The sequence below is a fragment of the Notothenia rossii genome, assembly GCF_949606895.1.
Source record: "Notothenia rossii genome assembly, chromosome: 5".
Taxonomy (NCBI): domain Eukaryota; kingdom Metazoa; phylum Chordata; class Actinopteri; order Perciformes; family Nototheniidae; genus Notothenia; species Notothenia rossii.
The window spans coordinates 25,570,347-25,596,130 of NC_136903.1; the positions used below are offsets into that span (position 1 = coordinate 25,570,347).

The 25,784-nt window shown below is 38.8% G+C and overlaps 1 protein-coding gene across 1 annotated transcript; it reads right to left on the bottom strand.

The window, feature by feature from the left end:
- Positions 1-1,474: 1,474 nt before the first annotated feature.
- Positions 1,475-24,648, bottom strand: cracr2aa (calcium release activated channel regulator 2Aa). Its single transcript, XM_079683267.1, has 18 exons — positions 24,501-24,648; positions 21,504-21,885; positions 19,528-19,639; positions 19,241-19,430; positions 11,549-11,695; positions 11,329-11,419; positions 11,133-11,228; positions 9,232-9,419; positions 7,962-8,033; positions 7,538-7,583; positions 7,300-7,382; positions 6,772-7,120; positions 6,478-6,610; positions 6,014-6,095; positions 5,198-5,312; positions 4,392-4,493; positions 3,943-4,019; positions 1,475-3,067 (listed from the first exon to the last, which is right to left on the bottom strand). Exons 2-18 carry the CDS (start codon positions 21,687-21,689, stop codon positions 2,977-2,979), a joined length of 2,160 nt encoding a protein of 719 aa, XP_079539393.1. The 5' UTR covers positions 21,690-21,885; positions 24,501-24,648; the 3' UTR covers positions 1,475-2,976.
- Between the last annotated feature and the right edge of the window lie 1,136 nt (positions 24,649-25,784).

The following is a 25,784-nucleotide window of genomic DNA, read 5'->3' on the forward strand; positions in this document are numbered from 1 at the left end:
TGATTATTTGTTTTTAAATAACTCACCCTGTGTTAATTGAATTTGTGAATAAAACCATATCGCATGCCTTAATGGTGAACATGCCCACGGAGAATAACTTTGCGGTAGAACTACTCTTTATACATCCATGGGTACAACTTCAGATACAAATGAACACATAATGAAATATGACCTCCGGCTTGATGATTGACAGGTCACAGAACAATGGGGGCTATCTACCCTTACCCACAATTCACACAGACAAGTTCAGCTGTCAGAACAAAGTGAAAAACAAACAAATTGCATAAAATATTATTAATATGTCAGGTAGTAATACATTTATTTATTTTCTTCTCAGAGTGTACCAGAATGCGTAGTTTATATGTTAGTATTTCTAAATATCCCCCCAGACCCCCTGCTGGGGTTGGGTTTTCAGCATGTGTGCCTTTTTATGTTATACAGTTCAGCTTTGATACCATCATCTCATTAAACCTTTTTTAAAAGCATTCTTTAGTTCTGTGAAGGGATACAGTATATGCACTGTACTTCACTTTAATTAATCGTGTATGCTGAAAAGCATATATATATATTACAGCACGATTTTTTGTTGAATAGATTTGAATGGTTCAAATGTTGGGTCGCGATTTATTGACAAAGGAAAAAGTAGGTCCCGAGGTCTGACCAGTTGAGAACCACTGCACTAGAGGACCTGCAGTATCCCTGCACCAATATCTTGGTTTGTGTGCCATGAGATTAGGCATCATGTTTCTCGCAACATGCATAGAAGTACACACTGAGTGGTTTCATTCACTCAAGATGTGGACCTGGGCAAAGGTGACTCTTAATAATCCTATTAAAGCTTCAAACTACAACTATCAACTAGGGAAACATTTATTATCCCATTATCTTTCCCAGATCATAATTATGTGTATATGATACATATGATATTATTGTGTCCAGACAGCCAGGAAGCAGTTTCTAAACCTATATCTAACTGCAGTCATCTTTCGACGGCTGAAATCAAACTGTAACGTTTAATAAATGGAGGAAATATTTATAAAGCATGCATCGAATACTAGTGAAAGAATAAAGTAATTAACTGAGTGCTGCTTCTTCATAGCATACTGTACACTTTCTTTAATCCTGCATATCCTACCGGGCGATGGCAGCTACAAATAAGCTATGTTTTGAGTCAATAATGCTAACAACGGACTATAAGTAATCATGTTTGTTTAGAATGAGCCCTGTTATTGAGAAGCACCTTTGAAATGTGTTTTCAAAGGCGCTGCTCAAATCACACCGGAAATACGTTTTCAATATAGTTTACAAGTCATACAAATGCTAATAAGTTGGCATGCTAATTCCACTAAATATATTGTTTTTCATATTGTCATGTCAACTTGAATAAACAGCAATGTCCAAACTCATCCACTGTGTGACACTTTTTGACTTATTTTCATGTAATTTAAACAGGAGGAGAACTTTACACTTGATATTAACACCAACATTTCTTTATTTTTTATGTATTGACATGTTTATATTTACATTAAAGTGAAGTCTAAGACACTGCCAGTAGTGGAGCAATACAAGTGACCATAGTGCAATACCAAAGAGCAAAATCTGAACTTTTTACTAAAATCCTTCAGCGTTGATGTTACAGTCACACCATTTTCATAAAATACTTGGCACGGAGGCATATCAAAATGAAATGAAATAAATATTTTCAGCAAATAACTGGGGGAGGCCAGTACTTAATAAATATCAATGAAAAGGGGATACACAAAAGACAGTAAAAAGGGCAAAAATTACAATATATTAGTTATTTCTGTACCACTTTACAATAAGACTATCCTTATAAAGGATTCATAAAGGGTTTATAATTAGGTTACACTTTACTAATCATTAAGAACCATTTATAAACCAGTTCTAACACAGTTTTCATACATCAGCACAGGCGCACTATTTGGCAAGATGACTTACATTACTTACATTGGCTACGTAGCGAGAATCAACTCAGTGAGCAACAGATACCAAGGATGCTGGCTGATGAAGAAGACAAAGTAAGCTAAGTAGCCAATATAAGGCTTAGCAGTACAGAGAAATGTGGGCTCACTATTTGGCAAGCAACCGGTCACAGTTTCCCGGTTTATCTCATGTCTTATAAAAGCTTATTAATGATTTATAAAGTGTTCACAACCTAATTAATAAATGAATTACAAACTATTCGTAACCCTACACATTATTTGTATTCATTGAGGCCACAACAGAGAAGCACGTTTCTGCTGTGCTTCACTGGATGAGAGTGGTTTTGTTCTTACTTTATACACGCAGACAAAACCTAAAAACCCCCGTGCCATTTCCTACAAATAATACGACAACTTATCTTGGCCCTAATAATTGAATCAACATCTCACAGTCAGAACACACACTGTAAACCTAAAACCGCCATTAAGGTAGTGTTTACTGCGAGTTGGTTTGACAATGCATTACATTTAACTGTTGTTGACTTATGTCTGTGTACAAAAGCTGAACAGCTACAACAAAATACACATAACACTGAATTAAAACATTGATATTTAAGGGAACACGTCCAGAGGTGACATATAAAGTTTTCTCGGAAGCTAAATACATATTTTGAGATCCGCGGTCCCAACATTAAAAAGGTATTTGACTCAAAAGGGTCTTGGTTCAACTTACATTTGTTCAGTTGTTTATATAAATATATCTTTCTTTAGAATGTTCTTACATTTTTCTTACTTATATTATTATTTCACTATATCTTCCTGAAACTTGAGGTTATTTACACTAACATGGACAGTTTACAATGTGCAATAACGTACAAACGGTATGGATTCTGGTGTTTACCCGGAGCGGCAGAAGGTGGAAGACAGTGAGGAGTTGTGCTGACTTTCATAATAATGTGTCCTCAGTGGTCACTCCATCACACTGTTTCTTAGTAAAGGGTAGTGCTACTGTGTTTGTTAGCTGTGTTCACTGTTAGCAGCAGGATCTCTTCTTCTCGTAGGGTCCCCCGTCGACCAGCTGCACCGTCTTCTCCTTCTCTCGGTCCTCCTGCTCCTTCAGGATTCTGAGAGTCACAAAGAGTTATAAACAAATGGAGCAGTGCACAATTTGCAGCTGCGACTTCTACTGTATTCTAACCTGCAAATGCTTCAGTTCTCCTCTACCTTTATACATTGTTTAAACCCTGCAGGGTCTTCATTTCTTACTGGGGATTATCTGCAACTATCCTTGCTTATGTGTCATGCATGTGTATTGTGTTTTATGTCACAGCATTGAGTGATTGACAGTAGAAGTATCAAGTCAATTGAGAATAAAGGAAGCATGTTAAATGTCTTCATTTATTTGATTTATAGAAAAACACTGACAATCTCAAACAAAGGCAGAAAAACAGTTGGATTTAAAGGTCCCCTATTATACTGTTTTTCATCAATATATAATAGCTCTCAGATATATACCAAACATGTCTCTGAAGTGTTTGGCTCCAAATACCAAACAGACCATTGTAGCATCCCATAATCCCCTCTGTTTCAGCCCTGTTTTAAAAGTGCTGATTCTCTGTCTGTTACTTTAGATGAAAATAAGGAGCCACTCCCCACGCCCCTCTGAGAGATATTTGGTTAAAAAGAACACAATAGGCGCGTTCACACTGGAGAACTTTTCCCCGTACTTTTCCCGTTTAGTTCCTTTAGTACCCCTTATGTCGCGTTCACACCAAAAACAGTACTTAGTGCCGGGAACTTTTACCCCCATTTTTAGTGCCTGCTGAGAGGTGGTACTCTCCTGGGGGAAAAAAGTGCCCCAGTTCTGATTGGCTGAGCGAATTGCAAACCACGTCCCGTAAAACTCTGAAATGTTTTGTGAAGCCGCCATTTTATTATCCTCGCATTAGCACTATTTTTTTTCTTTTAAACTCACACAAATGTCATACATTTTGCTCACCTGGCTAAATGAATTATGGACTCTGCCACATTGTGTCCCGTGCACGCACTGCACTCATAGAAGTTCATTTGGCAGTCCTAATAAAGAGGCAGAGATATTTCAACAGTGTGCACATTGATCAAGGCTAAAGTCATTTTTGTACTAGTAGTGGCAAAAAAAAAACATCATTCCTCATGTAACAATATTAGTGTTACATGGTTCTTTACAGTCACCATAGAAACTAAAATAAACACCAGGAGGGATAATGATACAAAGAAAAAAAGATGATAAAAAAAAATTGCTTCAGAATCATCTTTTTGTCATTTCCTTGTTTTTCTGTAATCACGTTTCTTTCGTTCGTCATATCTTAAGAACACAGCACTGTATGTGGGTTTTCTGTTGTTGGATGGGCTGGAAATGGATTTGTCGGTGAGGACCTTGAGCTTAGTGGATAAAATCAACAAACTGACCTTGGCTAATCTTTCGCCCACTCCTTTCTGAACTTGTCTCTCGATCTCCTTGTCCGTTTTGTTTGCCAAGAGCATGATGGGAATGTCTTCGCCTGCGCCCTCCTGTGAAAGAAGGTTATCAAACATTACAGGCTCAAAAAACTGATCTTAAAAGAGTGTTTTACAGCTTTGTGACGAAGATGGCTTCGTCACTGTTGACTGACGGCTTCGGGCTTTGTATATTGCACATGTGTTTTATTTTGAAGAGTGTTCCCTTTCCCCATGTCTGTTGCTGCTGATTGTGTGCACCTGGTGCCCTGTGTTGTCTCCTCGCCCCTCACCTTTGTCTTGTTGGGTTAATTAGTGTGGGTATTTAGGCCCTGTTTTGTTTGGTGTGTGAGATCCTTGTGGCTGGTGACTGTGCTCACGTGAACAGCAAGATTGAGGCTGTGTCATGTGCCCCTGAGTAAAAAATGCCCACACCGGGTTGTATTTTGGAAGTTTTGCCTCTGCCTTCTTGCTTGGTCGGGCAGCTCAACCGTCAGTCTCACAAGCTTAAACACAAGGCCACCAGCTTCCCTGTTTCTATTGGCTCCCCAATGGGAAAACTACAAGCATTGCTGTAAACATTCAGCGACTGACCTTTTATATTTTTTATAACGTGAAATAGTTATTCAACATATACAGTACACAATATGTTTCTTTGGACTCTGCTCAAGGCAATCAGAATAAAGAAAGCAAAGCACACAATTCAAGTAAAACCCAACCGTTGGTTCAGCTTGTTTTATTTGAATGTGTGCAGCTCATTGTTACTGTTAACGTCTTACCTTTACATTTGTAAGCCACTGTCTGATAGCGTTGAAGCTCTGCACGGCTGTGATGTCATACATCACAACCACTCCGTCAGCCTTTCGAAAGAACTGTTTGGTGATGCTACGATACCTGCAGGAGGGGTGAAGGGGAAAAGACGGGAAGAGGAATTGCTGTGTTTACTGTGCCATTTCAAATGTGCGGATTGCAAAAATACAAGAATTGTGTCTTCACATATGAGATGAGGGAGGTGCGTTACGACACAAATGCAAACTTAAACTCTGAAAAAGGAAAACATTCCATTCAATGGGAATTCAAAACATTTAAATAAACTGTTTTAAAAGAAAGTAGTTGCACAGTGCCACAACTAAAGCAAAGGTAGAGGTCCATTGAGCCCACTGAATTCAGTCATTTGATTGGTCTATTGAAATAATCCTTCTATTAGGTCCATTGAAACTAATTGGCTCATTGAAAGAAGCAATTATATTGGACCATTCAATCAAGCTCTAGGATTGGTTCATTAAAACAAGCACAGACTATAGAAACTCTTGGATAATATTGCATGCATTTAGCTTTTAGTTACTTTTTGATTTTCCTGTAACAAAAATACTAATACTATGGAACATCACTGTATTCTTTTTCTTACATACGCCTTTTTTGGGGGCATTTCTCCACTGAGTTATAGCTGATATGGATTATTAAGAACATTTGTTGTATCTATATATTACATATCTTAATTTTTCTTTTCACAGAAATGTAAGAAAAAATTAAAAAGAAAAGTATGATTATTTTGCTGCCTGAGACCCAATGTTTTCCTTGTGTTGATGCCTCACCTCTCCTGTCCTGCTGTATCCCATAACTGCAGTGCCACCTGGCTGTTATCCACAATAATTGTCTTTACACTGTAATCTATACCTGAGCACACACACAAGAAAATGTTAGTCAGCATATTTGATTTTAATATATAACTGTGAACTATTCTTACAACACAGAACAAACTTCTACATTGGTACGAGTATACTAATATATACGTTGACAGCAATTCATATGATTGTTGCACAATTTAAAAGTCACACATTATTAGTGAAAGGGCTTTTGCTGAAAAAAAATTGGAGGAAAGCAAAAACTGAAACTTGAAATGTTGCAAGTAATGTTGTAAAACCTATTTTTTATTGTTTTTTGAAATCAAAATGTAATCTTCCAACAGCTTTAAAGAAAGAAGTTTAAAGATGTATATTCTACACAGCGTTGCCATTGCTCCAGACACAAGTGTGTGTCTGCTTTATTCTGTACGTACCCACAGTGGCAGAAGTGCCCGGGTGGAAGCTATCATCACAAAATCGCCGGAGGAGGGACGTCTTTCCCACGCTGGAGTTCCCAACCAGGACGATCTTGAAGAGGCGATCGGGCGGCGAAGGACCGCCTTCCTCCTGGGAAAACAGGAAGCACGGTAACAGAGAATATACAAAGCTCATGGGATAAAAAGCCCTATATTTTTAAAGAGGGCTTTAACAGCAGTAAACATAATGAGAACTTTAACAGGTCTCTTCCCTGTAGCCTGACTTGAATGAATCGATGTCCACATGCTTACAGTTGTGCTGGTTTCCTTGCCAACAGGCTGACCCCTTGGAGATGTGGGGGTTTCCCTTTCCTCCACATGTTCTTTCGTCTTTTGCTGTTGGGCAGAAGACGCTCCCAGAATATCGCTCATCACCAAGTCTATATTCTCCTCATTGTCAGAGGCTTCCTCTTCTTCACTGCACTCCTGAAGAGGAGTTTGGGCCACAGAGTCAGTCTGGAGTAAGCTGGGGAGGGGGTCCTCCTCGATGGAGATGATCCTCTGGAGGTGTCCTCTAGTGTTCGCTCTGACGTAGGACTGGCTCGACCCATTGGCTAGGTTGTGCCTCTCTGAGCTGGTGGTCATCTCCTCCTCATCCTCACTGCAGATAGGGAGTAACATTAAAGCTACGGTGCTAATCGAAAGAACACACATCCAATGCACTTGGTGAAAAAACAGAGGACGCACTGTAAAATAAAAGTGGTTTGTGTTCCATTCGACACAACTGAGAGACAAAGGCTTATCCAGTTAAATCTCATTTATAACTTAGTGATTGTTTACCTTTTGAAGATGTTTGTGTTTGTATGTTTCAGAGCACTCATTGAAGGCCTCAAACTTGGTGTTTTCCTATAATTCTTTGGATTCTGCAGAAATGAAAAACATGATGTTTTTATTCATATTGCAGCATGAGTGTATTATTCTGGGCTCTGGTTATCAATGACATCTGTTTATTTATCCCATCTTTAAAAGAAGACATAAGGAAGGTATATTTTTGACAAAAACAATAAATGTCTCATACCTGAAAGCATATGTCCTTCTCATCCCGTAAATGTTTGTTCATTTCCCTGGATACATCAAAGAAGTAAACATTTTAAAATGAGTGAGAAATCTTAACATTTAAATGCTGTAGCTAATTGACTGTTTAGCTGAAGGTCTTCTGAAACAAAGCTTACACACTCAAGTATTATTGAAAAGTATTCATCATACATTTTGAAAGTTTTGAAATCTTGCATTGCACTGTCAACTTAACAGACTTCAATTACTAACTGAGTTGTGACTGTAAATTATTTTTGACTGAGCGATACTGTTTTGTTATTTTCCGACAAAGTACACATAGCATCTGAACAGCTTTTGGAAGGCCTTGTGATTTGAAACCACATGATTAATATAAATGTCTCTTTACTGCATTTATTTATTTTGTAGGTGCCACTCTCCATCCTTACCTCAAAAGGTCCAGTTGTTTGAGGAGGCTTGTTCGCTCTCTCTGCAGTCCCTCAGTCAGTCTGTATATTTCACTGTATTAAAACAAAAATCCCATCCTGTATTACTAACACATATATTTTCACAATGTGTTGCAGTTATACTTTTTTAAACAAAACCACCCAGAGCAAAGAAAGACACAATAAGATGATATACTTGTTTGAGTTCATATGACATGATGTATATTCTTGTTGAACTCTCTTAACGAGAATGATACACAAGATTAATTGTGGTTTATAGCAACTCGACTTGCCATGTTTTACCGCCTCTCTAACGAGTACTGCAAGAATGATTCAGCATTTTTACTTCTGGTTTGCCTGTCTCAAAGTACATTTCTGAATGTATTTTAAACTAACTGTAAACTACGCCCCAAAACTGTGGAACACGTTACCCAACAATAATAGGGAAGCCAATACGTTAGACATTTTAAAAAGCATTTTACTGACTTTACACTATTATACTGCACTATTTCTCTGTGATTGACATTGCACTATTTCTCTATGTTTTATTCCCCATGTTTTTTATGTTTTATTATTTTATCCCACTTTATGCTTTGCTCTTGCTGCTTGTTTTACACTGATGTCTTATTTCTTACTGATGAAAAGCACTTTGAACTGCAATCCCCTGTATGAAAGGTGCTATACAAATAAAGTTATTATTATTATTATTTTGGGGTTGAATACATTTCTGTGGTCTGTGCTTATAGTAACACAAACGTAAGATATTTAAATCTTCTGTTTTTTGGCAAAACATATGTCAGTAAAGCTTTACTCATATAAATGTCCCCGCTATAGGATGAATGAGGGATGTCTGATACTCATACATTTAACAAGCAACAACATATCTTTAAAATATTGTTGCTAACTAAATCAGACTACAGAGGTTGTACGGTCGCTATTCCACTTTTTTTAAACTTTGGCAATTGTGTTTATTTTTTATTGTCCTAATTTCTGAGGATGATTTTGATCTATTACATTTTTTTTTACTTTTCATTTCCTCAGAGCTTATTTCCCACAGTAATCTAAAATCCTATTAAAAAAGTTAATCGTTTCATCAAGGGCGATACTAACGTCTGGGTTGGCCTGCAAAAACATTACTGCAGCACTCTATTTACTGTGGCAAAAACAAGTGATATAATCCTGACCAATGAGCAAGAAAAAGCTAATTGAGAGGCAAAATAATAAGTTAGGAGTTATGAAGGAGCCTGAGTGAGTAAGAATAGCTACAACTCACATCTCCTTCTCCTCATGAAGCCGTGTGGACTGGTCCTGCAGCAGACTCAGCTGATCCTGGGCCAGCATCAGCTCCTGGCTGGTGTGTTCCAGCTCCCGGGACAACTCATCATTCGTGTTCTTCAGCTTCACGTTCTCCACCTTGGTCTCATGTTGTTCAGAGTGAAGATCGTGGCACTGATGCTCCAACTGGAAAAGGTGGTCAAAAATGAAACAAGATCAGTAAAAATAGTTTGAATGTATTTGCTTAAGATGAAATACTTGTTCTTATTTTATACTTAAAGAGCAAACCAGAACAAGTAGGTACTTTTAATGAGGCAATACTGACCTTTTATTAGATATTAGAAAAATCGGGTATATTTTTAACTAATGTAGCTAGTGTTATTCACATGTTATACACTAGAAGTCCCTCGGATCACAACACACTGTAAATACAACCTGTAAGACTTTATGTAGGGAATATATCAGACTTTAGTGCCTCCTAGTGGCACACATTCCCATATTGTTATTGCTGTCAAAGTGTTAATTGATTTGACTAATTGTATGGATGTGACAGCATTATGTGAAGGACAAATATCTTCAAACAGCCTTCAAATATTTTCAAACAAACTTGTTTTGTAACATTAAATAAATGAACAGATCCATAGTAAATGCTTTTAAAGCTGTGAGCCTGTTTGCTAATGTATTGACTGCTCCTCAACACTGGGGACACATCTCACTTGAATTAGAGGTGATAAGGGGCTGTGAAAAACAAGAAACGTCCTTGTTTGCGTGACCAGAATTAATTCAGTTCACTAATTAGCCTTAAAAGCCTGAGAGCAAGTGTTTAAACGAAGGTGTGACAGAACCTATTAACATCTGGCAGCAGGCGATCAACACACACTGCTGCTGTTGAAGTGTAATCTCAACAGAGAAGATTCAATTAGAATGCATTCGATAAAACTGACAGAATAACAACTCCTTTTAAAAGGAGCGTTAAAAGGAGGTTAATGCTTAAATGCTTGGTTTTGTTTGTTTCCTTTCTGTTTCCACACATCAAGTAGAGGGGGCCCTACATATCGAGCAGAGTCAGTGTAAACATCATCATTTTGGGATACTTTTTTTCTTTTTCAGCAACTTAGTTTTTAACAGCAGAATTTTTATTTATTTTTTCATGACTAATTAATTAGTTTGCATATACTTGTATGCGTGAAAATAGGCTTCCATATAAATGTTTCGTACAGGAGAAATTCACAAACGTTTATTGTTTGTTCCTTAAATGATTGAGAACATGTATTTGTAGTGCACTGGGCACCGAGATCATCATTGTGTTATATGATGACAAATAAAAAAGTAGTTGATGATATACATGTAGAGCAGTGTTTCTCAAACTTTTTCATACCAAAGACCACTTAACCAATAAAAAAACACTCGCGGACCACCTAACTCCACAAATATAAAAAAAAACATTGTTTTTCTAGAACAGATTACAAATTGCCTGAAAATGGTACAAACAAGTGGCAACATGTGTGATGAAGGTGTTGCGCTGGGCTATATCATGCAATCGAAAGTGAAACTTAAGCTCGCTCTATTGCGGAGATATTTATGCGAGAGTGCGGAAAACTTAAATTTATTTATTTATTTCAAATGTGAAATGTTACCAATATACTCACGGACCACTAGGAGGCGCTCACGGGCTACCAGTGGTCCGCGGACCACACTTTGAGAAGCACTGATGTAGAGGTACTAAATCACTTCATTAGTTTATTTACAGCAATGTTATCTGTCCTTTAAATGTGTATCTGTGATGCTGCTGAGTTTGCTGATGGATAACTAAAGTGACAGACACTCTGTGGAGTGTTATTAATAGACAGTGAACTACATAGCACTTTTTGTGAAGTCATGCATCCATCTCTCACTCACCCCTCTCTGCTTCTGAAAGAGCTGTTCTAGCTCCTTCTCCTTACTGGACAGCTGCAGCTCCAGGTCCTGACTGAGACTCAGGAAGCGCTCATAGTCCTTTATGTTTAGAAATAAAAAAGGACACAGTACAAGGGTGATGAGGAAGAAGCTGGCAGTGATTTATAACAACACAAGACAACTAGTTTGATATGAGTACCTGCAGGACAATCCTGTCTTTTTCACTTTTTATTTGCAGCTCCATTTCCTCATAAAGGCGCTGGATCTCATTATCGTGTGTTGCTGATTTCCTGTACGGGTAAAAGCAAGACACAACGGTGTGCTGAGCATAGTTTGCCTTTCATTAAGTCACTTTAATTCATACTGTACAGTTTTGATTGACCCCGTTGATAACCACAAAGATGTGACCCCCCCCTGACCTTTTGAGAGCGTTCTCCATCTCCCTCTTCTCCTGGGTGGCCTCTATGATCTTGGACGTCACTCTGGACAGGAAGTCCTCAAAATTGGATAAAAGGTGAGGTTCGTCTCTGCGCAGCGTGGCCCACAGACTGCGCACCTCAGCAGGACTAAGGGAGAGAATGAGCAGAGGTAACCAAGTGCATTATCAAACTCAATTTCTGATATCTGCAGTCTTTGTCAGTCGGTTTTGTGAGAAATCTACTATTCTTTTAATATCATTTGTTTTATTCAAGGACATGGGTGGAAACTCTAGAACAGCAACACATACTAATATATAGATGCAGTCGCTCAAGTACAAGATGAGTTGATGTGTTTTTAAGGACATGATGTTTGTTGCCTTGATAAATCTATTTATACATTGAGTAAACATTCTTAAATTTAAAATAGTACTAAAGCTTTATTGTATAGCACTTTTATATGCGCTCAGAACAGTCTCATAATACACACTGCACACAGAAGGATTCACACTTGCATTTCATGATCCGCAAAAGGGTTCACACTTGTATTTCCGGATCCACACTTGTGTTTTTCAATGCACACACAAATGTGTTCCGTTGCATATACATGTAAATACAACCCAAATAAAGAAAACAGTTTTACATATGTATTTTTTGCTCCACACATATTTGTTTTCCGTTTAAAACCGCGGAACCTGCAAACACAAACAATGTGCATTCGTGTGTGGTTTTTTTGAGACTCCCCTGACGGTCAGCCGATTCGTACTTGTAATTGTTTCTATAGCCAATCAGATGTCTCCTCAATTCTAAGCCAACCACATGAGCGCGCCCCCACGAGGGTCTTGCGTTCATGACGTAGCACTTCATGTACGCATTTTGCGCTGTCCGGAGCTGACAGGTCCATGGAGCCTGCATTTCAAGCTGTTAGCCGGAGCCTCGCAGCGGGGAAACAGACTTTTACAGATGAAAAGAACATCAATGCTTATTGTAGTGAAGTGCAATGCCTTGCTGCCTGTAGCACCATCCTTGATGGAGCATATGTGTGGGCTGGACCTGTATTTTACAGGAAAGGAGTGAGCAGAGGGCGTTCTGTTTTCTGTGACTATCTTCCTCACCATAATGAACACCCTCTCAGACTTTCCGTTGCGCGCACTAGTATAGAGATGCGCTACCATGGAAACCAAACAATGGTATAGATGAGAGTAACACCTACGTCACTTCCGGGCAAAAATTACGGCCCCGCCCACTTTTGGGGGAAAACAACGCTGTCATTTGAATGGCGTTCAATACAAATTCTGAAGTTTTTGCCCATCCGATCAATTTTTGGGGAAAACCGTGGATTTTTGGATCTTCAAAGAGCTCGATTACGATGGCCAGTCAGGCAAACAATTACATTCGATCTTTGGTAATCGACAATCGGTCTTGATAAATGTTTAAATTAAAATCAGTAGGCGAGGCTGTGATTTCTCCAGCTGTTACTCTCATGAGTGAGGCAGAACATAATATCATGCCAAAAAGCTGCTGTGTCGTTTATTGCACCTCAAACATTAAAACAAATCCAGAGTTACGTGTTTCTGTACTTCCTCTAAGAAGAAAGGACAGTAACAGAAGATCTCTGTGGCTTCAGGCTCGATTGCCATTCAAATGACAGCTTGTGATGTGTCGGTCGCGAACGAGCCGGCTCAAAGAGCCGGCTCTTTTAAGTGAACGACGGGAGCCGGTTCGCTCCCGCGAACGAGCCGGTCCTTCTTTTTTTTGCGGAGGGATCTAGATCGGCATGAAGGCACATTATGCAATGTGCAATGTGCACATTATCCCGCTTATTACATGGCCACGCCACATTCTCAACAAAGTAACGACATGACTCCCAATATTAATTGAAATGCTTTTATGAATTTAGAAAATGATTTTATTGATTTAAAAAATAGTTGTATGTATTTATTTAATTTGACATGCATCCGCTAAAGAACAATAGTCCGTTGTTACTGTTTGAACTAACGTAGTAACGGCAGGAACTGCTTCGATAGTGTTTTTGAGGAGCTTTTTGATTACAGATTTGAAAACATCGTTGCTTGCTTTAAAAGTAGCACAATTCATTATGTCAAACCTTGGAAAGTATCTAGATATCCCTGCCCTAATGCCAAAGTAAATATCAACTGAATATGTGTCGCCGTTTGATGTCTACGTCTGGACCGCATGCGTAAAAAGGAGGGTTTCTGCCCCGTTACTTCTCTTCTTACTGCTATAAGAATAAAACACGGAGGAGGGAGATCTCTTTTTCTCCCCCTCTTCTGAGAGCCCAGCAGCTGATCGCAGAGCACGCTCCCCTCTCCTGCAGGGGGGCGTGGTCAGCTGCAGCTCACAGAATCGGCCTTTTCTTTAAATATAATTTTAAAATGTCGATACAGTAGCCCCTTTTTTTAAATAGTTTTTAGGTGTTGCTATCTGTTTTGTGTAGCGTGGTTCTACAAGCAAGTCAGTGCATTCATGGGGTGGTATCAGAGAGTTACAAGGGTCTGTAAATGCAATGAAAACATTTGGCCAGAGCAAATCATTTATATTAAACATGTAATTTTTACTTTTGAATACTTCAGTACAAAGGATGTATTGATTAATTTAAGTGATATATGTGTACACATAGGCCTATACATCATTCATTAGTCAAAACAGGGCTACATTTGATTTAATTATAAAAGGTATAATATGTGGTAAACTGAAGAGCCGTTTGGGAGCCGAAAGAGCCGGCTCTTCTTGGTGAGCCGAGCCAAATGATCCGGCTCACCAAGAAGAGCCGGAATTCCCATCACTAATGACAGCTGTTGTTTCCCCCAAAAGTGGGCAGGGCCGTAAAGTGACGTAGATGTTACTCTCATCTATGAAAATAAATAGCCTACTGCTATATTTAACCATATATCGAGCCCGATCGTCGATTTCTAATGGCTTAATGCAATTGTTTGCCTGTCTGGCCATTGGAATCGGGCTTTTTGAAATCCAAAAATCTCCGGTTTTCTTACATTTCTGATCGGATTGGCAAAAACCTCCGAATTTGTATTGACCCCCATTCAACTGACAGCATTGTTTTCCCCAAAAAGTGGGCGGAGCCGTTATTTTTGCCCAGAAGTGACGCATTTGTTACTCTCATCTATACCTGTATTAAAGTCCGAGTGGAAACCTTGACACCGTCCATATAGCTATAGTTAAATAATATAGCTATAGTTAAATAATATAATCGAAACATTAAGCCTCTTTGATTTAATAATCGGAGCTGAAACCTCTCTGCCCTCTCATATAACACACACTTCCTTACTTAACTTTGAATAATAATAACGTAAAAATAAAGACGACAATACTTCGGTCCTGAGATTAGCGCCTGCAGGCAGGCTCCATGGACCTGTCAGCTCCGGACAGCGCAAAATGCGTACATGAAGCGCTACCTCATGAACGCAATAAATCATACCCTCGTGAGGGCGCGCTCATGTGATTGGCTTAGAATTGAGGAGACATCTGATTGCTTATAGATAGAAAAAATTACAAGTACGAATCGGCTGACCGTCAGGGGAGTCTCAAAAAACCAAGCGGCAAACTCTGGGGAAGAGCCGAGGACGCCAATGCGGAAGTGCCTCAAACTGCAGTTCATCTAGTGGCCAGTAGGAGCAGTCTGAAGAAGGGAGCATTTTCCATAGACCCCAATGTTAAAATGCCCAACTTTAGAGCAGAATTAAACATGTTTACATCGTGGTTCAAAAAACCATATTCTCTGTATAGTTAGATCCCCCCTTCATGAATATGGATTGGGGGGTGAATTTTTTCTCAACTCATCTGTTTAATTAATATTAAGCCTTAAAGCTTTTGCATAAATTAGGGCGTGGTCACTTTGATGGACATTTACATGCCTCACTGTCAGCTAAAAGCAACTTGTCCACTCAGCTAGGCTACAACTATAGAGGCTACAACGTTAGTTAGTTGTAGTTACTGTACTTGACCCTTTAGCTTTAGCCGTGTTCGTGGTGATTGTGCCTTTTAGGGAATATTGTTACAAATACCATACAATTAAAATGTTGTGCTGTGCGCTTGAATGTACTAACAGAACTTCCAAGAAGTCTAAAATGATAATATTATACATGTCCCGTTCACAGCTGTTTGTGTGCTTGGTAGCTTAGCTTGTTACTTATTAGCCAGCTAAGGACGTAACCCTTTATACATACATATACATTTTAGTTTATGATTCAGCCTTGGGTAAGACTTTTATATTCTATGGCTATGACTCCCATAATGCTAAACGGGAGCAAATGTTAATAGGGGACCCAATTATCCCAGTGGTTGCCGCCGGAGCTAACGGAGCCGCAGGAGGCTAGTTCCAGCCGGCATCCCGGAGCTAGCCCACTGCGGCTCCGTTAGGTCCGGGCGATGGAGTCCGTCTTTTCTTAACGTGTGAATGACAAGCATTAAGAATAACAAAATATAGCAAATTCTCTTGCAGATTGTCTCATTTGATTATGAATGTAACGTTTATATAGGGGAACTACACTGTTAGCAGTAACTTGGTATGCACGTATTTCATGTTAGCTTAGCTTCTTAGCCTGAGCTAGCTCTGTTTACTTCCAGTTCGGAGGCAGCAGGTCCCGCCTCGGCTCCGCCTCTTTGCCCTTATTTGGAGCAGGCGGGATTAGACTGACGTCGCTGTCAAGCCGTTAGTGGCCGACTCCGCCTACTAAGGGCTTCTCGGCAACTCTGCAGAATCCTATGGGTGACGTCACGGACACTACGTTACGAATGCACAGCGATCCATGCACAGAAAGCGGTTTGTGTTTGCAGGTTCAGAGGTTTTAAACGGAAAACAAATATGTGTGGATCAAAAATACACATTTAATTTTTTTTCTGTATTAGGATTTTATTTACATGTATATGAAACGGAACACATTTGTGTGTGTATTGAAAAACACAAGTATGGATCTGGAAATACAAGTGTGAATCCTTCTGTGTGCATGTGTGTATTATGAGACTGTTCTGAGCCCATACTTTTCAAACACTAGGTGCAGCTCAAAGTCCTTTAACAACATGGCACACATAACACATTCAAACAGAGAACAAGAACATTGAATTAAGTGCCTTTTTGTGCACATAAAGAGCATAAAACATATTCTAATAATTGAAGGAACGCAAGGATGTAAAAAAGGTATGATGATAACAAGTTATAATGATCCTAAAGTTCACAACAGATGACCTTCTCACTAAAACAAAGGAAGACATAAGACCAAATGATTACAAAGAATACAAATATAAAAGGAAAAATATATATATGTACAAACAGGGGATTTTAGGATTTTTTTAGAGCCTGCTGAAGACGACCTTAGGGCTCGTCCAAGGACATAAAAGGACAGAATCAGTGATGTATGAGGGGGGCAAACCATTAGGAACTTTATAAACCAGTAAAATGAATTTAATCAGAAATATGATTTTTAGTGCGGGTTTGAATGCTGTTGAATGCAATATTGAAAAATTGAGAATAACAAATAATAAAAAATATTGAAATAAGCATTTCAATCCAACTATCAAAACTAGGTTATGACAAAAATATAATACTATGTAATTATCTTTCAACAGGAAACAATGTAATGTGCCTGTAAGCCAGTGGTTCTCAAACTTTTTCTGTCAGGAAAAGTCGGGCCGCCCCCAACACAAATAGTCAAGTAATGGGCCAAGTTAACATTTATTAAAATACATTAATATGATCGTGAGCATTCCTTTGCTAGAACAGTGATAATAAAACAATGCTCCATAACTCTGTGTGGTAAAAAAAAAAAAAATACAATTGTGCAATCCCTTTGCTAGAACAATACGTTAATACTTTGCCACTTTGCAATCTGTGCAAAAAAATGAAAAGAAAGAAAATGCTGATATTTGGCAAAAAACTGTGTGTTCTTATCACAGCATTAGTGGCTGCAATGAGCCTGTTTTGCACTGCACATTTCTTCAAAACGGGGTTGCAGGCGCAGTGGCGGCGCGAGTGATTTCTTTTGGGGGTGCTGTGGGGTAGCTTGACGTTTCATAGAGGGTGCTCAACCATTTAGGGTTTCCCATTAAGGTACCGGGCGCTACAGTGGAATTTTCTACCGCAACATTCCCCACGCACATACACAGTGTGACTGTTACAATGAAGGCTCGATAATCAGCTCACGGCATATTGGTGTAAGCAGAGGTAAAGTGCTATTTTATAGGTGGGCAGTGGACCTAACATAGGGGGGCATGCTCCCACGGGAAGATTTGTTTTTAAATATTGAAGTTAAAAGCATCAATCTGGTGCACTTTGAGAGAAAAAGGAAGAGATCTATGATACATCTCTCAACACCCATTTGAAACAGAACTGTAAACAGATTTACTATTTCTTTATGGATATTTTACAAATCACTCCCATTTTAAACTTTATTCTTTTTTTACTGTCATACAGTATTTCATACCTGTTTTCATTTATTCTTTTACTTTTTTATAACTATAATGATCATATAAACGTGTGCATCGGAAATAATTGTTTACATTAATCGTGACCAAAGCGTTTGAGACCCCGGCCACTCATAAGGTAGGGAAAAACAAACACTTCCCTTGAAGCTTTTTCAACAGTTACACATCCTTTAAATCTGGCCAACATCAATATCAGTTAGTGCTGCACAAACTCATCTGATCTGAAATGTCAACTGGAGCTAACCAGGTAGGCGGAAGGCAAAAGGAGGTTTAAATTTGGCATCCACCTCCACCACCGTTTGCTTTTATTGAGTTGTTTGTTAAAGGTTAGTCTATTCATGCTCTTCATAAGATCCTGTCTCTATCCAGAGTTATCTTTTTTAGGCAAACAGACTTCAACAAGAGCTTCAAATGCCTTTCAATATTGAATAATGCAGATAATATTAAAGTGATTCAGATACGTTTTGTGAAGTGGGGCTTAAGTGTGAAGCTTTTCACTAACCCTAATGTTTAATGCTACATTTCTATGCTTCAAACACAAAACTATAAGTAACATACTTCAATATTTAAGCTGTCACACTACTTAAAGGGGCCATATTATGCTCATTTCGAGGTTCATATTTGTATTTTGTTCATCTACTGTGACATGTCGACATGCTTCAAATGTTCCTCATACTGCCTGTGCTGCAGCACCTCTTTTCACCCTCTGTCTGAAAACAGAGCCCAGTCTGCTCTGATTGGTCAGCTGGACGGCTCTGTAGTTATTGGTCAACGCCCCTTAGCCTATCATGTACAATGTGTTGGATTGCTAGCCAATAGAGGTGCAAGTGTTACATAGTGATGTAATTACGTTATGGATGAAAACAAAGGAGTCCAATTGGGGGGTGTGGGAGAGAAACTCCTTCCAGAGGGATCTTTGGGATTTTAGACTTTGCAGACCATTTACATTCACAACAACCTTGATAACACACTACAGAAAATGGAAAACACCGAAAAGTATAATAGGGCCTCTTAAAATAAAAGAGGCAGAGCAGAGATTGCTCACAGGAACGGCTTTGCTTGAGAGTGGAAACTTCCAACTCTTGTTTAGTTTGATCAGCTGATAAAAGTCTCAGGCTATGTTGCCTAAAATGTAGTGTAGACTGAAAGCAGACATTAACAAAGTGTGCAAAGATATGACGTGGCTTATCACCACACGGTGTAAACACAAAGAACACACGCGCAGACAGTACTCACTCTTCAAAGACGCTGTTCGCCCCGAGGCTTTCCATGAGCATGCCGAAGTGTTTCTCCTCTTCATCCTCGTCTGGTCTCGCCAGGCTCTCCTCCCACTGGGTCTGGTACAGGACCTCTGTCGGGCTTTTACAGGCGTTCTTCTCCCCCATGCCTTCTTCTACTGAAATCTTCTGACCTGATAAAAACTTACCTAGAAAAACAGACTGAATTTAAGTCCACAATCAGACTACTCTTTCTGTGATGGTAATGTTCTTTTTTGTAGAAACAGAAACAGAAAGAAATCGTACTAAAGCCGGAGGAGAACTCATCGAGAGTGAGGAATCCATTGCCGTCAGAATCGAGGGTATCAAATACGTTCTCCAACTCCTCCGCACTGAGAGGGAGCTCAGCGTTCAGCCTCTATTTAAAAAGACACAAAACACAGCTGCTACTGACGAGAATATTAACCCTACTGTAGCTATAACAACTGCTACTTGAGCCCTAAGAGCACAGACATTAGTGCAGTAGCTCATCAAGTGGAAAGGGAAACATGGTGCTTATTTTTAAACTAAAGTAGCCGAAAAGTTATTTTCCAAATAGCTTCTTTCTTTTTCTAAGCAGTAAATGTTTAATTGACATGCATTGTCTCAATCAACACATTGCTTCACACTCATCTAATTAAGGCAACTAACAGCTGGAATCTGTCCAGTGCAGCTACAGTTTTGAATGAGTGACCGCTGCGCAGCCCCGCAGGAACAGACAAGGACTGTCCTTCAACACAATATCTAATTTAGCCCATTCTAACAAAAGGGACATGTTTGGCTTTTCATTATATGATCATTCACATGCATGTGACATACATGTTTGCCAGGTTGTGTTTCTTGAATCCTCAAATTCTGAAGGTTCAACTTCAGCTCCAATGATATTATTATTAATAATAATCAAAATATACACCTGAATTAAAACTAGTTCCCTATTAAAAGCCATGACCAATCAAGACAATGAGGCTATAGCACTCCAATATATCAGAGTTTAAATCTATAGCCCTGGCTACAAAATTCCTTTATTTACTATTTTCCACCATATTGATCAATTTTCAAATATTTATCCTATGGGAAAAACATGTGTTATCAATAATTATCAATATATAATTTGACGACTGTTTTTGTCACTGATACCAGAGAAACCTTTATTAAGAGATGCCCAAGGGTTAAGTTAAGATAATATTTGAGAGACAGCTCCTCCCAAACCAAAGTGACATGACAGAATGAGAACCTCCCGAAAAACGATTGAACCATACACTGTTGGATTATTTAGACACAAAGCTCACACAGCCACACCTCTGTTAGCAGCTCGGGTTTTATGCTGTGTTTACACTGCTGCAAAATGTTGACCAAGGGACCGGGAAAGGGTAGGATCTGTGTAAGACCATCAGCTGTTCTTGTAAAGTGTGTTATCTGGGCAGAACATATCCCTAATGTCAGCAAACAGTAGCATTGTGAAGCTAGTGCATTGGTGGTAAGACTGTGAGTCTGTGGAACTATTGTGGTTGTCAAAAGTGCACATAAATGTTAGCAGTGCTTCTCACTGAGCTTCTACAAGCTCTAATAGATGTAAGGAAAGTGTAAAACAAATATAACTAAGAGTAACAAGCGCTGCTTTGAGTACTGCATTTACTCTTCACTAACAGACGGTCACATAAATAGAAGTGAGAAGTTCCTGCTCGCTATCTAATTTCCAAGCTATTATCATAAACACCAGATCAAAAGCTTCCCCTCTGGGTATTTATGCTCCTCTGAGCGTGAGTCCTACAAGTGCTTCTTCAAAGGATTAGCCACGGCAGGGATGAATATCCAAGCGGCGAGTGAATCTGCACAATAATGCGAGTGGAGTAGCTGCATGACAAAGCTTCCGGTAGCTCTCTGTGTCTCTTTCATGCTGCTTTGAATAAGGTGCACATGTCCTATCTTTGTCCTGTTCAGCAGCATTAATGAGGGTGCAGACTGTCCCTGTGTTTTATACTCATTCTGGATGAATGAACAGGAAAACCATTATGAAACTGTGAAAGTGATCCCCTGTTTACTGTGGATGCTTAAATGTGGTCCAAACAGCGCTCATGCTTTGTTTTTAAGTAGTTTACACAATTGATTCAACAAAATGTTTCTTTTTTTCCCTGTGGTAAATATGCCTCTAACTGTAATCCAACTTTCATTTAACAAACAGTGAGTTTTTACACTACTTTGTAACACTTGTGTAGTTATGGCAGTCGCATCAAAATCCTCACCTGCATATCCCGTCGGGAGATGAAGCCCTTGTTCTCGATGTCACACATCTTAAAGAACTCGTGGGTTTTCTCCAAAATAGTGTTTTGTCCCACCTCCCTATTCTTCGCCTCGTCGCCGCTCCCTTGCCTTGAAGTTCGGGCCGCCTTGGCGTTGGTCGTGGCACGATGAGCAGTAAAAGTTGCCATGGTATTTGTGAGTCCGTTGATACGAGAGCGTATATTTCCCCTCGTCTGTCACATGAGCAGGGCACACACAGACAGAGCTTCGAAAGGAAAGGGATCCTGGATAAGTGGAGCTTCAGGCTTCGCTACATCAGAGGCTCTCACCAATGTCACAGAGTGTCATCTCATAGCAACCGCCTCTTTAATTAGTCGATGAAACCTAGGAGAGAGACGGGAGGAGAGTCTTCAGTTTCAATAAGTACAGCTCCTCGCACAATAAAAAAATCTATAAATATAAAAATGAGTGTACTGCATCAGAAACCTGTTATTATACAAAATATAAGGTCTAGAATAGGAAGCACTTTTAAACTACATAAATCAGAAAGATTCTTAAAATATATATATATATCATAAATGTGTCCTCTAGCGTGCATTTAAAAAGGAACATACTTTAGATTTGATGGGTTCTAAATGCCAAAAAAACACTTTTTAAACAAATTATGTTGTTAATGACACAATTAGAGAAACAATATATTAATTATTGTTCTTTCTTGCTTTTTCCGCCATCTGTCACACACATTTTCAGTCTGATTTACATTATTTTGTGCAATGTCACTCACTGCGTGCTCTACATCTGAGTCAACTGCTGCTCTTTTCCTTTACTTCAGCCCTCGCTGAGACTAATGCCTTTTAACAAGTTGAACCAAAACTCAAAAGAAAGTTGTGGTATGACGAGGAGGGCCTTGTCTACCTGGAAATATTGACTGATATAACTCACTTAGTGGTGGGTTTCATGGGGACTACAGTTCTACGGGGCACTGGTGTGGAAGACTGCCTTCAGGAGGCTGTTGTGCACCGCGAGTCGATTCATGAACAGAAGCATCAGACAGTGTGCGAGTGTGTTTACCCAAGCAAAGGTAGACTTGTGGGACTGGTATAAGTCAAACAGAAGAAAATAGACAAGCATGTAGGAAGTGGAAAGACAGAGGAGAATATAGGGTGAGAGACATAATACTACCCTAACTCTAGATAACTCTAGACAAATATAATCTATATTGTTTGCTCATGAAGCTCAGTGTAGCTTTTTTAGTTGACAAATTTGATATGAAATGTATTTAATTGAAGTATATAGCACTTATGGAAGTATACTGGAAATAATATATTTGTTTATTCAATTATTGTTCTTCAGAAGTAACTGTAGATGAGTGTTAAAAAGAAAGTTTGAGCCAAAACATTGTGAAACATATTGCAGGCATGACACACATCCAGAGGAACGTCACCAACCCACAATGAGCAAGAGACAACGGTAAAGCCTTAGCGAGGAAATAAGAAAGGGAACTAAGATGAAGTAGTGAAAGGTTGATGTAGATGTGGTGTTTGTTTTCCGTCAAGCATACAATTGTATCTTTAACAGACTCTTCTTTAAGTCAGAAGCCCTAAACATGTGTATGGCTCCTTTGTTAAAACATGGTGACAGACAGGTGGCCAGTGACTTAGGACTAGATTAGAAAGATATCAGACAATAAAAAACACTTTAAATTCCAAAGATATTTGTGATGCAACGTAAGGACAAGATTTGATACCCCATTATGTCAGTCCAACATCACTAAATTGCATTCAAGCATTCGTTAACATAATATAAACATGTTTGCACTATCAATTTCCTTTAGTTGGATCAATTTTTAAATGTGTTAGAGTACTGCTTTGCATGCAGTTACCTTATCTATTTCCGGCTATGACCTGGAACAGCTGTTACAGCTACAGCACTCACTACAAGCTAAGCAAAACAAGTTCAAACTGAAACTAAAACTCTGTCTGAAGCAACATAACTACACTAACTAAAAGGATAGACATATATTAATTGATAAGGATTCAAGATAAATAGTCACTTCAATATAATGTGTTGTTCAACAGACATGTTTCTTGTATATAGTGTGCATTAGCTTATGACACTCATATTGTGGTTAGGCCTACAGAGACACATTTTGTTTGTGGTTTGTCGTCATGACTGCAAGATGTTCCTGCAAAATACTCCTTTTCTTTTGCAAGAAAATAAGGGCAACTTGTGCCTTCTGCAGTTGAATAAAAAGTTGGTCATATTGATGCTGACAAGAATGACAAAGGTATTTATTTAAACCTAGCAGTAGATCCTCACTTAACCTTATCGCATGATTTAGTTCCAAAAATATAATAAATTGTGTTGCACAGGTGAAATTAAAGTAGTTGATAATGTTGGATGTTGCTCAGTAGTACCCATATTGGATTGGTTTTACATGCTGAAGGTATTTAAGGTATAACAAGTTCATTTAAGTTGTCAAATGTAAAGCTACGCCACTTCCTGAAGAAAGGTCACGACCATTTCCAACTTTAACAACACTCAACAGCTATCTGTGGTCAGTGAGGAACTGCAATGTGCCTGTTAGACCTGGCACATAGCCTAATTTTTACATAAGAAATGTAATTAGAAAACTAAAAGCTTGCAATATGTAAACATAATGCAAGTGCAGAGGCTTGTGATAAGCTATAGTGAGCCAAGGGCAGACAACAGGTTCCAGTTTCACACGTGTAACAAGATAAAACGTTCACTTCCTTCCCTGTTACAACTTTATTCTATTGTGAAACTTCCTGTAAAGCTTGAGTGACAATTTAGAAATAAACCTAAAATAACCTAACGTTAGCTAAGCTATGAAGAACAAGTAGAAAGTAGTTGTAACATTAGGCTGCAGCAACAGCAAGAGCACACAGTCATGTTTATAAGGCTAAAGTGCCCAGCTAAAGTGTTACTTAGTTAACGGCATGTTGGGGGATTTATTTATTTATGTTAACGTTACGTACCGGTGAATGAAAGGTGAAATTAAAGTTGGAGGAATTCATTGACGTGGTTGTTGTCAGCCGTATCCTATCCGTAACCTCAGTGTTTACAAGTGAACTGGCGTGAGTGCAGGAATGTTAGTGAGCAAGCAGTGACGGAAAAAAGCAAACCTGAGGGCGGGACTTCATCCAGTCATCGTTATGACTCACTCGCGCTGCTGGCCAATGGAGACTGACGTTGCCACATGGCCGATATCTTGCTACAGGCAGTGCTCTCATTCATAACATTATGGTTTACTATTTAAATAACCATAGCTTGCTCAATTTTCAACCAATTTTCAAACGGTTCAGTTTTTTATAAACATCAAAGATGTAGTTATGATACTGCATACTTATAATCATGGACTTTCTTATGAAAATAACATTAAGCAGATAAAGCAATAGCTATACACACACACAAGGTATTTATATTAAATATTTGCCGGTGTATATATTTCCATTTATTTTTATTATATTGTTAATATTTAAAATAAATTATAAAATTAAAATATATTTATATTTTATATATAAAAATCGGTCTCATGTTACCACTATGTAAACCAAGGGTTGTTAATTTAGCAATGCCTTAGCTTGAAGAACAGGGACACAATTAATGACAATAGCATATGGTGGTATATTATTTAGATATTCACACCTTTATCAGAAGAAGCAAACCAACATAAAATTAGCTCACAGACAGTAGGTCCTGGCCAGTTTTGTTTTTTTCGTCAGTGCCAAAAAATTGCACTACTTAAATCCGTTTTTAAGTCGAAATTAAAAACTTTTTAGAATGCTTATTTTTACAGCTTTAAATATTGGCAGACAAATGTATTTGTTTACGTTTTAAAAATAATTGTTATCCTGCTAGAAAACAGGATTCGAGATTTTTCAAGATTCAAAGGTTTTATGGTCATATGCAGTGCAGTGGTCATATGTACAAAAGTGGTGCAGCACGAAAAACTTAGATGTTTATATATAAGCTTCACACATTGTCTTCTTCAGTGATTATTTGCTGATTCTTAGGAATAATAATTTGGAGTCTTAATTTCTCCTTCTCCAGCTCAAATTTGTCGTGTTCCACTGGTGCATCATAAACACGTTGGGTAGTGAAAGTGCAATCGGATTCTCTAAAGTACTGCAGTCTCTTCTCCTAAGTCCTTTTGAATTCTCCTATCCACTATCCCTTAACCCAGGGGTCGCGAGACCCCGACGGGGGGTCGCGAGATGATTTCAGAATCCTCTTGATGTGACCCCTGACCCCTGACCCTG